This window comes from Corvus cornix, chromosome 10 (genome assembly GCF_000738735.6).
Source record: "Corvus cornix cornix isolate S_Up_H32 chromosome 10, ASM73873v5, whole genome shotgun sequence".
Classification (NCBI taxonomy): domain Eukaryota; kingdom Metazoa; phylum Chordata; class Aves; order Passeriformes; family Corvidae; genus Corvus; species Corvus cornix.
Window position 1 is genome coordinate 6508933 of NC_046340.1, and position 15228 is coordinate 6524160.

The window sequence follows — 15228 nt, forward strand, 5'->3', positions numbered from 1 at the left end:
ACCTCAACACCAGAGGTTCCACATAACCTGAAATCTAAGCTAGAACTTAGACATATAGCTGAACTTCTTATTTAGATACCTGACCTAATTTTGGAGGGGGAAGGTGGTCAGACCAGTGACTGCCAACAGATCTTTCCAACCAACTCATTCCACTCCTTAGATTTTAATTCAGTTCATTTCAGTTATTGTTTAAGTCTAGGGGGAGCACAAATTATCATCAGCTGGTATCAATTTAAAAGGCTCTTCAGCAGTGTCTAAGCAGCAATCCATGGTGGGAGGGTCTCTACCACCCTGCTCCCACCTCTTCTAGAGGACACTTCAGCAAAGACTGTGGAACACTGAGCATCTTATTTACTGGATTTTTTTACTTTAATTTTTAAGTTGTCTCCAAATATCTTTGGTAAGACTGATAATGTGTCACTTAACTGCTGTGTGCTACAGTTTACTTACAGGTGTCACCTGAGCTAACTCAGTCCCTGTGCCTCCTACAGGTCACTGTGCTGATGTGATTCCAGATCCCAGAAGCAGAAGACCCTCTTTCTTCAACATCTCTCTATCTCCCAGTTACTGACAATTTCAATGTTCACTGCCAATTCTAATTTGATTTTTAAGTTATTAAAACAATGTATTTATTTGGAAAGGAAATAACGCACAGAACAAACAAACCCCTCTCTTCCCAAGATTTTTGGAGTTGAAGAAAATCAGTTACAAATGCAGCCAAATTCGTCCAACCCACATACAAGACTTTCCAACAGCCCTATTGCATTCAGCCTCCAAAAACATTTTAATTGAAGTATGTTTACCTTTATTCATTTAATATTGTCTAAAAAATGTCATCTGTTCAGTATCACTGCCACACAAGGTGGTTATTATAACCCTTCTTTCATCCCAAATGGCTAGAAATGGGAGGCCAGCCTGCCAATATCCCTTTGGTGAAAGTACAGACAGATCAAAGCCGTTCTCTGGAATGCTCCAACAAATAAGAATAATTTAATTTCAAAACTACTTTGGATCAACTAATATTTACTTGGCTTAAAGCCCATTGGAAATGAAAACATTCCATCTTGGTCCATTCATGAAAGAGGCCACTCTGTCCCTTGTTTGGATCTGAAAAATCCCTGGTCTTAAATGTAACGGGATGTAAAGAAGGTGGATGTGGCTCTTTCCTCTACACATATTCCCTTCTCCAAACTGAAGGGAGAGGGAAGGTCTGCCTCACCACAGGACAGGTGAACTGGAAAAGCCAAGCCTGACCTTGAGCCTTGAACTAAAAAACAACTCACAAAGGGATTTTAGAGTGGCCCATCTCTGAAGTTTTGGCTTAGTAAGGCAGCAGAAATACAATTATCTTTAAAAAGGCCCAAACGCTGTTATTAGAACTAAACCCCAAAACTATCTAAACAGGCACCTGTTTGTCAGGATAATTTGCTGGCATTAGCACAACTCCACCTTTTTAGGTATCAGTTTTTCCAACACTGCAAGTAAATGCATGTGGATTGTGCCTAGGCAACGCACAAACAACTCAGAGCAAGCCTGTTAAAATGGACTATTTACCTTCAAAGGCTTTTCTTTTTTAATAGATGACCTCAGCAATATTTGGAAGTGACAATGAAGTGAATAAAATCTTTAAGCTCAAAAGAATTAAGATCACTTATGTTATCACCTCAAAAACACTATCCACCCTCCAAAAGGAAGTAATTGTTTTAAGCATGTAAAGACATAATTCTTTTCCACTTGTGGCTCTGGAAATATGTCTGGTTTGGGGGAATTGGTCATCATTTGGGACCATGAAAACAGCCCTGGCAAATGCAGAATTCCAGACTTCAAGATGAAAAGAGTTTAATCAGCAGTAGGGAGGGTTCCCCAAGGGATATCAGCTCTACCAGAAACAGGTACACTTGTCAACAACAGACTGAAAAAGGAAAAAAATATTCTTAACATGCTGGCTAACAAATGTTCACATTTCTGAAAACAAACAAGAAATTAAAAAAAAAAAAAAAAAAAACCACACCACAAAAAAGGCAAGCTGTATTTTTGCATCTGAAACGTGTGATTTCTAAGCTGGTTTCCCCATGGCTCATACTGGGAATTTTAAAGAACATTTTAAGCCATTAACCACCCACTCTGACCTCCACACACAGAATCCAAAAATACTTATGAGAATGAAATGTGCATTAGATGGCAATACTGCAGCACTCAAGTGATACTTTAACATTCTGCTTTTAATGAGAAAACACCAACAACCAGTAATCATTAATTTGTTCTACCCAGAAAAGCAAAATGCACAAATTACTGCTGACCATTGACAGCAAACTGTGGCTGTCTTCTCATGCAGCAAAAACCTACTGCATGGGTTAGAGCTTCACATGAAGGTAAGGAACCTTCCACCCACTGTTTCCTTCTAAGAGTTGTAGATTTTGGGGCTATGATGCCTTATTAAAGAGGCTGGATTACATGAGTAAATGTAACCTGCCCCTGTAACAAGTTTTGTTTTGTTTCCTCTATTCATAACATGAATCAGGCCCTTGTTGAGTCACTGCTTTATTGCATTTTTTGCTTCTTCCCCTTTGGGAAGCCCTAAACAGCTCCCAGGAGAGCTTCACTGTACCCAGCACAGCCCAAAATCACAGCTGGGGTTTCTTCCTCCTCCTCCTCCTTCAGTTCAGGCTCATTGGCACCTTTATTTATTCATTTTTAGATGGAGTTGGACTTGCTGTTACCCCAGCTACTGCTTGACACAGAGTACACAGGATCAGGCTGTAATTCCAGCATGAGGCAAATCCTTTCACATCCCTGTGCTTTGAGTTTTCCCACCAATGAAATGGGAATTGTGGCTCAAACACACCAAGTACTTTTCATCCAAATGGCTTTTAAAAGAACAGCTGGCTTTTCAATCACCTGACATTTTCTTTGGAAAGTGTGCAGCACCAACAATAATGAAGCTAGACAAAATCAAAGGGAAAGTTGAGACCATTCCACCTCAAACTGAGAATTGCAGAGGAGTCTGAAAGCAGCTGGAGCATGGAAAAGGCAACTGGAAGGCACCTTTATAAAACGTAACAGAATTCATCAACTAAGGAAAAAAGGACAATATGATTGTTTAGATGCTCATTGATCCATTACTATCTACCTCTGGCAGTACACAACAAGATCAGCAACTAAACTTTTGCTCCCAGACAGTTCCCATATCTCAGCTGAGTACCCTGGAAGATCCCTCCCATCTAAGGTTACTTTGGGTTGGTGCAAACTTGTGCTTAAGCCCCCAGAGAACGACATCTGGAAAGGACACATGGACATCTCCACGCAGAACAAAACCAGGCGTAGCCACACAGGCTCCTGACTGCAAAAGGAAGTGGGGGTTTGGGCAACTATTTTTAGAGCAAACATGACAGTGCTCTCATCTCCTGGAATAACCCTTTTGATTGAGAAAAGCTTAGATTCCAGTTTTTCCAGGTCTGAGTAAGTCTTCCAGCCAGTCAGCTGTGACACAGCACTATCACTGCTGGCTCAGAAAACCACAGGATGCTCTTCTTCCATGGCAAGAAAATAACCTATATCCAACGAACTCTTCCAGGTTGCTATTCCCAGGTTAACAGATGAACAGCTCACCCTTGAGGGGCAGAATCTGGGGATGGGTCCTACCTCCAAAACATCCAGCTGAGTCCCCTTCCATCTCTGTCCTGGCACGGGGTGAGTTTGTCAGTGGATCCCAGTGCTGCAGCCTGAAACATCCACCCCCTTTCCCAGATGTGGCCATTTAGCCTGCAAGCTCCCAGCACATGGATAGAAAAGGGATGGACCATGGGAGGAGGTCAGAGGTATCTGCTACAGTGAGATAACAGCAATCATTACAGACATCCTCAATTTCACCACTATGGATTGACTGAGAGGAGCACTTAGTGGGGGGGGAAAAAAAAAAAATCACATCAAACAGAGTTTATTCCGCAGAACTCCAGGCCCCAGGAACAAAGGTAGGGCTGTGAAATCTGCCTGAACATGTGCAGCTCTAGAAATCCCTCCTCGCCTGGAGATATCCCCCATGATAAAGGCAGTGACCTGGGTCAGGAGCATGGAGAAAGATGGATGTCGTTGGGGTGGAGTGTTGCAAACTCCTGCAGATAAAACCTTCAGGGAAAGACTCCAGAAATAAATAGAATGGCAAGCTGCCAAGTTTTGGGGCAGATTGTGTCCTTTTTCATAGTCAATGACTTCAAACTCCTTGATCTTAAAGCATGAAACAGAGAAGTTTTCCTAATTAAAAAAAAAAATCAACCCACCCACACAAAAGAAGAAAACAAGAATGACTCCTGTGGTTTAAATAAAATAAATAAATTAAAAAAAAAAAAAAAATCGATCTCCAGACCTAACCTTATTTCCTTTTTAAATTAACAGCAGTACTATTATTTCTACCAGTGAAAGGTTTCAGGTTAACAGCACAGATACTGAGCACCTCTGTGATGAGAAACCCAGATTTTGCAAAGCACTCTCTCATTCTTTGGAAAATACAATCACAGACCATTCTGTCTTGCCCGCAGGCCACCAAAAGAGCAGAATGATGGCACGCATTTTTCTGCCAGCCCACAGAGCAAATCGAGGTGATACCTTCCATATTTCATTAACACTGCACTGAGCCAAGTCATCTCCTCTTCCAATGCTAGCCACAAAGCCATGACTGAAACACTGACACAGAGACAAAATAACTTTTCTTCTCTCCACTACTTTCTTCCCTCAAAGGTGAAAAAGAATTTGGTCCAAAAATAAGATTAGCTTGGTACATTGATGGATAAAATGTTGACACAAGTAGGGATGCAGAGTCAAAATACCATTTATTCAAGACTCTTCGGGCAAAAAGAATTTGTGGGAAAACAAGGACATTTATGATAGATAGCCCTGAGCTGTTGCCTCCAGGTCCAAGCTGGCTCTCATGGATCCATCCTGAGTGTGACCTGTGCTAAAAAACGTCATGAACACCCTCAACTTGCCTGTCTGCAGAGCCCACATTGTTAGGGCTGACTTATTAACACCAGCTCACAGCCACAACCACGACCCCAGCCAGTCCAGGTGTCTACTCCTGCAGCAGGATTTGTTTGCAGAGAGATAAAAGGTTTGAGAAGAGCAAGGGGTGGATTTCCTACTCTGAACCAGTGAGAGCAGCACAAACTCCTGTGAAAATGGGTATGCTTCAAGAAATCCTTTATTAGTGCCCCACATCCTTTGACAGAGCATGTCCCTGTCAGTCTCCAAATCAATCATCTCAAAAGATGAGTCTTTACTGAGTGTCAAGATGCTATTATAACTATTACACACATATCAATCCATGCAGCTCAAAGGAGATCTCTACAGACTGCCAGCAGAAATCCATCAAAGCAACAGGATCTCATCAGTGCTGAAAGAGACACATGATTTATCTTCGTGCAGAGATCTTCCTGACATGCCACTCTGCTACCCAGAGCCAGGCAGGTTATTAGATTGGGCTGCTAATAGCTCATTTAGCTGCATCCCTGCCTTAGCATAGGGCTCCACGTGTTCTGCAGCACTCGCTCGGAGCATGCACAGTGCATCAGCTCGGCGCCAGCCTGTGCTGCACACAGACAGCCCTCACAAAACCAAACAGCCAAGGTCACTTCTGAAAATTTTTAGCACAAAGGAAAACATGATAAAATTAATAGTAAAATTAGCAGCAAAATCAAGGAGAAAAACAGGAAGGATAAGAAAAGTGCCGTTCACCCTTCTGTATTAAATGTAAACATCCAGAGAAAAACTGCAATGGGAACTTCACTGTTTTGGTGAATTTGGCAGTATAGTAAAGAAAATATTGATTTAATTTTCATTTATTCAGGCAGTTTAGTGTTAGCCAGGCTATCCACTTAAAGAACTGTGCACCTTCTGGCCTGTACTATCTGAATGAGCAAGTAGTGACAGTAACCCCAAGCCCCTTTCACCACAAGCCCTGTACAGCTCTGGTACAGAGCAAGAGGAGGTGTGGAGGTACACAAAAGCAGTGCCACATTGGGGTTAACCTTTAAATCATGCAAGTCTCCATGCAATGTTGCAATAAACATGAAGACAAGGCAAAAGACAAGGGGAAACTTCTTTGCTGCAGAATGTCCTCTCCAGTACCATCCAGTTTCCACAACAAGTACTGATCTTACTTTTAGGCTTTTTTCTGAAATTCTGGAAACTATTTCAATCAGTTCCTAGAAAACACACCCAAATTGATGTGAATGTCCTGCTCTGGCCTCATCCTAAAGCCTCTTCTGTTCTTCATTACATTTACGAGAACCAAACCAGGTAATTTTATAACCAGCTGCTTGAGTGATTGATAGTATTTCCTACTAATTGCCCATCTAGCAATAACAACAAAATTGCAGTGCTTAGGAGCAAGAGCAGGCAGTCTGAATGTGTGCAGTGACTAAGAGAAATCCAGCTACTCTCTTGGCACCAGAGAGATGAAGACAGTCACAATTCCTGGAAGATAAAGTACATATGATGACATATTATTAGAAGCAATCTCCTACCACTGAAGTATTTTCACAAATAGCCTTGAAGTGTCTTAAAGAAAACCAAAAAAAAAATCAGGTTTGAACACTAAGAGCCAAAAGCAGAAGAGAGCCAAAGGATGGCTTTTTCCTGGTACTTCAGCCTCCTCTACAGTACAGCAAAACCTTCAGAGACAGAGCTCAGTGTGTTCCAGAGCACTCATTTTCCTGCCAGATGCAAAATATCCTTGCCAGTCTTTAAATTTTTCACAGCTACAGTGCTTAGAGCTACTGCAATGACTGAGACACTTTTTAAAGTGACATTTTTGCCATTAGAGAACAGAAACCATTAAGAAGAAGCAACCCACCCAACAACTGCAGACAGGTGAAACTTTTCTAATGTTTAAAAGAAACACTTTGAAACATCAATACAAACACAGGCAACCCTGAAAATGCGTCCTGAGACAGAACTGCCACTTGATGGCACTGCACAGCATCGAGCTACAGTGATTCACAGTTATTTTCTACTTTAGCACGATATGGAATTGTTTTACTGAGCCAGGCAGAGGATGAGCACTTGCCGGGAGACTACATCTAGAACAGCCTTTGGAAGCAACGGGGAGCACTGCAGGCTGAGTGCAGGCGATTTGAGAGGCTGTGTGAAATTTTGGCTTCATGAAATCAACGTCTTCATGAGCACAGCTCTCACATCAGCTGTGCTGTCAGAAGTGCCTCTAGCCGAACAAAATGACTGCCAGCACTTTGTAACAGGAAATACAGCAGGGACAAGTACCCTGAGGAATGACATGGGAAACGTGTTTGGTCATTCTAAAGGTAACATAAGAATATTTCTGAATTCTCTGCAAGAATACATCCCACAGTGGAAAAGTAGCTGTAGAGTATTTTCATTCTCTTAAACCCAAGTGCAGATCACCATTGCTTATTCCTCCTGACAGGAGAGGAGGCAACGCTGTCAGTGATGCTGGGGATGGGACACCATCTCTTAGTGTCTGTCCAGGCACTCCCTGCTCACCAGCTACCACAAGAAATCATGAATCCCAAACGCTGAGCCCAATACATGTACATTATTTCACCCGATTTTAATGTAACTCTTAGTGTGTTAACATAAGGATTCCTTCTGCAGTTTCAGAAAACAGAAGGAAGCAATCTAACAGCTTCCCAAAAGCAGATCATTGTCTGTGCTTTCCCACCCCTACCAGCTGTACCAGCTCTGGCATCTTCTGCAAGTCATATTAAAGTTCACACGTAATGCTGCAAAGTAGTGGCGAGTTAAGGGCAGAATTTCAGAGAAGTGCTCCAGACTTCAAGCCAGACTGTTTATTGTTTACCAGCACTTTCACACCCACAAAACAGGATCACAGAAGAAAAGTTCAAATAGATAATGAAAGGAGGATGGCTTTGAACCCAAATCCAGCACTTTTAGTTTCAGACAATATGGAAGAGGGGTTGAGGAAAGGCATCTGAGCTGCAATTTAAGCAACAGCTTATCCTGGAGGAAGATGCTGCTGATGGTCTGGCAGCCTCGTCCGACTTCTCCAAGCAGAGTTGCCTTCAGTAAATGTGGAAAAGTGACCATTTCACAAACAGCCCTATACTAACATCACACAGACCTCATGAGCTAGAGAATGCCTCTATTAAGAGGAGCAAGCCAAGCAACCAGCCTCATAATAACCAGACTGCAAAAGTCTGCACTGAGGGTATGACAGAACCCAGAAGCAGCAGGGAGCTTGCCAGGGGAGGGTGCTGAGCTCAGGTGGCAGCTGCCAGACACCCATTTCCACAGAAGGGAGAGCATGATGTAGACTGGAGTTTGGGAAGTGAAGGATGAAAAGAATCTAAATCAAAGATGTGAGTGACAAAAACTTAAAAGATGAGGTCAAGCACAGTTTAGTGGGGAAAGTATTTTGCCTGGAGAATTAGCAGAGCCAGACAAGCTGTAATATGCTCCTCTCAAAAAAAAAAAAATCAGTTTATTCAGGCGCCCCAGCTGACTTTCTTAAAACCAACCAAGCAGCAGGTTCTTCCACAAGCAATGCAAGCAAATATTTTATTTGTAAAAGGTGTTTAGAGGCTTTCACTCATTCATTATTCAAAGACATCTTGAAGGTGGGGCAGAAAACTAGTTTGTCATTAAGAAGAAATCAAGTACCCAACAAATAAAAGACAAGAGGTTTATCACATCCTCTCACCACAGAGCTGAACTAAACATCAAGGCTGGCTGTCCTCTTGCCTAAGGACCTTGAGAGAAACAAAGACAGGGCTTCTGTACAGTCACTTTCGTGAGAAATTCCCACATCAAAAGTATGTATGGTATGTTCTACTTTTTCTGCTGGACTGACCTCAGATACTCAGGCATCTCAATGGCCTTTGTCACCATAGATGCCACTAAGCAAATAAATACTGCTTTAGTAGAAAAGTAACTTAACCACAGCTGCCAACCTCATGACAGCATCTTACTGTAGAACTATAAATGTATTTAATTTTGTCCTTTTGTCCCCTTGGTAGAGATTTCTGAAGAACATTAATTGTCCAGCACACAACAGAGCACACACAAGTGACACCTGAGATGATTTCAGCCACGGTAAGAAGTTGGATGTGAGGCACACACAGGTACAAGACCTCACTGCACTCAGGGACACGGGGAGCCACAGCACTTGAGACAGACACTGCTGCCACAAGTCTCCAAATTCTGTATTGTGAATCTTTTTCTTCAATCCTTCAACATTAACTCAAAAGGTGGGGTGGGGGTGTTATTAAAACATGAACATCAGAGGGTATTACAATTGTTTTTCTCAGGAATACACAGTGCACTTCAGCAGGGCATCATTCTATATGAATATATAAGTGGGGAGGAAAATATTACAAGCATCATCCTTTTCTTCAATTTCAGATTAAAGCAGGACACACTAGGAAATTTACAGCAGTAGTTCATTCATTAACAGAAGAGGACCTACTGTACCCAAACCCAGGTTATATTAAGAGAGGGTCAATGCATTCTTTTTGAGGCTTTTGAAGTTCATACTTCGTTAAGTTGCATTACGTTTTGCCTAGGAAGTGGGAGCTCTCATCTCTATCAAAAAGTCTCCTTGAGGAACTCTGCAGGTTACACAGCTCCTAAGTGGCAGTTTAGACAAGAGACTCCATCCACAGACCTGATTAAAGACCAAAGTCAATGGCAGCATTTTTATCAATTAAGTGTTTGCCCTCTCATGCAATCACCAGTTATGACACATTTGGGTTTGTCACTCCAAGTAACATGGGCACACCTTAGACAAACCATGCAGAGGAGGAGTGCTGCGATTTAAAAGAAGTTTGTTCCTTTTAATCTAAAAGGAAAAAGGAAAAAAGTTTGCAGCAATACATCACGCTTCTCCAGCTGCTAATCTTTTCCATTTCACACCCACTGATCATTATCACCATGAAAAACCATTCCCGTCTTAAAGGCAGATCTAAGGTTGTAACCTCGGTTGCAATCAAGAGTAGATGAGCTTAATGTTTCCCAACACACTCCCTGCATGTCACCCCAGTGCTTTTCCAAAACATTCATACTCAATACTGCTCTCAGGTCATTTTTTCTTAAAAAAAACCCCAAACCAACATTGATTTCAGAGATGTAGGAGATGCGACTGGATTACAAAAATGATCAATAATTCTACAAAGACCCCACAGCCAGCAGTGGCTGAAATCAGAAGCCATGCACATCACTTTTGAAGGGAGATTTTCAGGCACTCTATGCAGCTGAAGACATGACTTTGATCATTCCTCCAAGTGTGGTCAATATTTATTAAAGTTTGGGTAGAAATAAGGACACGGCTTGCAAGCCTTGATCCTTTTGTAATTAAATCTCCTGCTGAATAATCTGCTGAACTTTCAATTAATGATAATGTTTCTAAAAAAATCAACACTTCAAATTTGCAAAGCGCTCTCCCATGGATGCTGCAAACAGTGGAGTTGAATCTGACTAACGTAAACAATTTCATCTATAAACAGAAAGTTAATGAATCACAATAAAAAGGTCACCTAATAATAAACCTCCATTGTTTAAAGCATTGTTAATCCTTTTTTCTCCCTGCTCCTAGGTGATCTGGATAGCCCAATACATCAGTGACAAGAGCTAGGAAGTACCTTACAAAAAAAATTTTGACTTTTGGTGATAGGGAGCTACAACTTCTATAAAAAGATGATGACCAGTGAGGTCATTGCAAGCACTTAAGAAAAACAAACAAAACTGAAGTTCATTACTTCCCACCTCCCATCCTCCTGTTCCACCCCAGCCCTGCCAGCAAACAGAACAGCTTGGTCCTTCAGCTTTGAGACCCTGGGCTTGCAGAGCACAAGTCCCAGGCAGACCACAAATAAGGTTTGAAATACTGTCCTTCATCCACTACACTGTGCCCGATAAGAATTCTCTTATCAACAGGACAGCACTGAAATACAAGAGGGATGTGAGTAAAGTTAGTCTTGGATTTAATCCAGTGTCTGTACATCAATAAAGATGTTCCCAACTGCAGTCTGAGGCAGATAACCACAGGACTGCTAAGCCACATGGACTTTTTTTTGCAGCTGAAGAAATGAATACATCTTAAGGAAGTGGGTTTGAACATTTTTATTTCAAATTCACCCCACAACATTCAGCCACAGGCTCTGCTAAGTCCCACCACCCTTTCTAAATGCAATTCCATGCTGACAGTGGTAGGGGTGGGGGAGCTGCTTGCCCTCCAGCCCATGTGAGCACCAGCATCGCGCTATCGCACCCGAGCTAAACTGGGGAACACTTCCCTGCCCTATCTCTCCTGGCACCAGCTCCTCTGCCCCATGACTGCGCTGCTGTGAGCAGCTCCCAGCTCTGGGGCCAGGAGAGCTCCTTAAACAGCTCGTTAGCGGAGGTAACAACAGCTCTGGGTGACACATGTGATGGGGGACCTGGCTCCTGGGGGACAGGAGCCAGCTGTTTGCAGAGCAAAGGCTGAGCAGCTGTCCCAGCCCAAACCTGCAGCAATGCTGAGCTCCAGTTCCTGGCAACCTCATCAACAAGAGAACAATCAGGCAAGGCTTAAATTAGACACTGAATCACGAAAACACAATACTCATTATTACAGGATGTGTTTTCCAGCTTATTTCTTAATCTTCACACTTACAAGGGCATTAGTCTCCGGGACCTCTCAGTGGTCACAAGCTCTGCAGAAATGGGACAGATGATTTTTACAGAAGAGGTAAATAGAACTCCAAGCAGCCAAAAGAAAGTACCAAGAAGGATACAGCATGTGGTCTTCCTTCCTTTTATGGACACTGATTTGAGTAATACAAGAATCTTCATCCCTCTATTGGTACGTGGAAGTACCATCTCTCCCATCACCCAAAAAAACTTTGGCCCCAAGTACACTGGACATCTCAGGTTCCCAAACCCCTCTTCTTAATTATGAAGTGCTAATCTGGGCAACCTGGTAATTATCAGATAGTAAAAAATGATGTCTCCAGTTCAGTTCCTGGAAGCCAGTTAGAGACCTGGAGCGTATTTTATCCTTTCTCCTCCTAAAAGGAGTTCAGTAATGCTGCTGATGAAAACAACTATCTAGTGGATCTCTCAGGATGAAACTCATGGCAGATTTAGTAAAATAACAAACAAAATTGCATAATCCTTACTCTAAGATATTAGCTTAAAAGAGGAAGAGTGTCAAGGATGCAGAGGTGTCAAAAACAAAAGGGTCAAGTGTGGGAGAAGCATATTTTCCTGAGAGTAGACAAAGACAGGGGAATCCTCTGACATGTCAGTATTGCCTGTTGTTTCCAGTCATTCAGAGAAATGAAATTCCTTATGGAGTAATTCACAGGATACTGTTCTTAGTTACCTGAAAACGAGATCTAGGAGCCTGTATGTGAAAAATGGAGTTGCCATCCCTTTGCAGGAGGAATGTGGTGAGGTTTGTTATTTGCCTCCCAACGGCCAGGCCACAAGACTGCTGTGTCTGCCTTCAGAAAAATAAAAATACCAGGAAGATACCCTTTTCTTTGTGTTCTGCTGGCACCTAACCACCCTCAGATGAGCTGTCAATTAGCAACACATGGAAAACAAAACTGATCTGAAAATGTACAAAGCATTTAGACTGAGAGCAAACAGAAAGACTAAATCTTGACCTTTCAAATTTCCTTAAGCTACCACAATTTGTTTGTTTTGAAAGGGAGCTGATTTGTGTAGACCTGGCCAGGGGAGAGGGAGAGAAAAGGGAGTCAGTGATGTATTAATAATGTAACTCATTTGCATTGCAAAGAAACACTATACTGAGTGCCATATAATCATTATTTTACACCAGGCTACATTTGACCTCAGTCCAGTTCTCTATCACATGGGGATGAGGACTTCTAAGTGTGCCACTTCAGTATGACATATTCAATAAAACCCCACACAAAACAGTGGGAAAATAAACTAATTCAGTAGATAAGACTGAGAAAACAAAGACTCCAGATTAGCTAAGTCACACACTGTTCAAATGACATAAGGATAATTTTATTCTGCATTCCGTCATTCATGTGTTTCTACTGTAGCAATTCCATCATGTATTTGCACAGAAGTTCCATTCTCTCTTAATGTGTCCTAAGTTTAAATTAAGTTTCTTCAAAGTCAGTGTACATTCAGTAGGCTTGAAATTTAACAAAATTCAGGCATCAATTCGTTTCAAAATTCAGGATAGGCTGTACTCCTAGAAAGCTACTCTCACAAAATCAGGTCACACTATGTAGTGTTTTAATCTTGCTTCAAGCACAGACTTAGGACAGTGAGTACAGAATAAATTCCAATGCAAACTTCTAGTTGGTAATTAAAGGTAGGCAAAATTTAAAGCCTCCATGGCATTAAAGGTCAATATGATCCATTATTTACAACATGCAACACTCTCCAAGATACAGGTCTATCACCAGTCCTGAATGTTTCTCCTTCCTTCCCCTTAAAAGCCACATTTGCAAGCAATTTTCCCTTCCAATTTTCCATCCTCCCATCCAGCTCTGCCCTCGTTGGCGAGGTCTGTGGGCAGGACCGTGAGCTCAGCCTGCTCGGAGCATGGCAAGGCAATGTGGAAAGCAAACAGTTACAAACCTGGCTGGCAGCTTTGGCACAGATTTAACACACGCTCACACACCCCCACACATCCAGGTCTAATTTGACAGTCCCCATGTTCTGCAACAAAGCTGCTATTCAAGAGCCAGGGGAAGCTTGTTCCTTATTAATGGAGCCGTGGAGGTTACGAGCTTTGAGAGGCTGACGTAAACCATCTCCCGCTGCAGCCGAGCCCTTCGCTGCCTCCAGGTCCTCCCTGCCACGTTTAAAACTCCAAACACAAAAATATTATCGCAGTGGGCAAGCCCTGCACACTGGAATGCCCTGTTTTCCACACAAGCTATTTCTTCTCACCACCTCTCAACACATCAAGTCACACAAGCGCAGCCACGCACTCCAGCACGCTTTGGGGAGGAAAAATAAAAGTGAGGGATACCTGCACAGAGACAGCTTTATGTGCCTCAAAACTCACTTAAAACAGTCTGCTGGAAAGCCAGAGGAGCTCTGTGACTTACCTGAGAGCACTACCACTGAGCATTTGCAATTGAATTAATACAAATAAACTCCTTAGGGAGCAAGGAGAAAAGCAGCAGCATCTCCAAAAAGCTGATGGAAGTGTTTTGTGTGAATAGTAGGAGAGGCAAAAAAGTGTTTCAATTTGTACTCACATACAACGGAGCTTGCTGTGGATTAAGTTTCATGACCTCAGAACACTGAAAAAAAAAAAAAAAAGAAAAAGCAAGTTTAAGTTTTTTTTCATAAAATTTTAGGTACTTCTTTTTAAGTTGCTTTAGCACCCACACATTCCTTTTTTCAATAATCACTTTTTCTCTTCCCCTTTGTGTCCATCTCAGTTCATCTTTCCTCCTAGCAATCCTCACTTCATATCTGCTTTTTATAACAATTATCAATCCTTAATTGAAATCCTTCCACCAATTCCCCACTCCCCCCATGAAAAATCATTTACAAACATTTGTACTTCTCTCTGCTGCTCAAGAAATCCAACTACTACCTTGTCCAAGGTAATTTGGTGTCATTTTTTACCCCTTTTGCTGGGTTATTTGTTAAAGAAAACATTTCAAAACTACATAGAAAACAATCAAAATGGCTCTGAAGGAAAAACTGCCAGAATATATGATGCTCATGGTTCTGCACTAGCATTTTTCATAATCAAAATCTACCATTAGTCATTCTGCAAAAGCCGTTTTAGTCAAGAATCTTTCCTCTTTCAGGTCTGTCCCTGGAATTTCTCTATAACCTGGTGAAAAGTTTCTTATACTGAGCTTTGAATCAGTTGAACCAGAATTTCTCTCGCATTAGTTCCTCCATTCCAGCAGAAAATATTCACTCTAAACAAAAGCTCTAAGTTTTCATTTAATGTGTGTATTAAGAGATCCAGGATCCTAAGATGAAGGAATGCAAAACAATTAAAAATGGAATTTCTGCTGTTACTCATGTCTGCAGAACTGGTAATGCTCTGCAAATACTTCAAGCCCTTTTTAAAATAGATGAAATACCACTCTGCTTTTCACACAAAAAACGCAGGATCCTGTTCATACTTTTTTCCTTTCCAAATCCCACAGTTTGCCTTGAGTGAGACAGAAATTAAACCACAGCCTAAGTTCTCTTAGCTGATTCCAGCTATCCTTGCTCCCTCACATGCTCTCCTTATTTTAC

General features: G+C 41.9%; 1 protein-coding gene across 4 annotated transcripts in view; it reads right to left on the bottom strand.

Moving 5' to 3' along the window:
• AKAP13 (A-kinase anchoring protein 13) overlaps positions 1–15228 on the bottom strand; it is a 202319-nt gene that overhangs the window by 133162 nt on the left and 53929 nt on the right. For all 4 annotated transcript variants that reach the window (XM_039557341.1, XM_039557343.1, XM_039557342.1 and 1 more), the window contains exon 4: positions 14220–14264. In XM_039557341.1, coding sequence (XP_039413275.1) covers positions 14220–14252 — 33 coding nt within the window. In that variant the 5' untranslated portion in view covers positions 14253–14264. The remainder of the gene's footprint in view (positions 1–14219; positions 14265–15228) is intronic.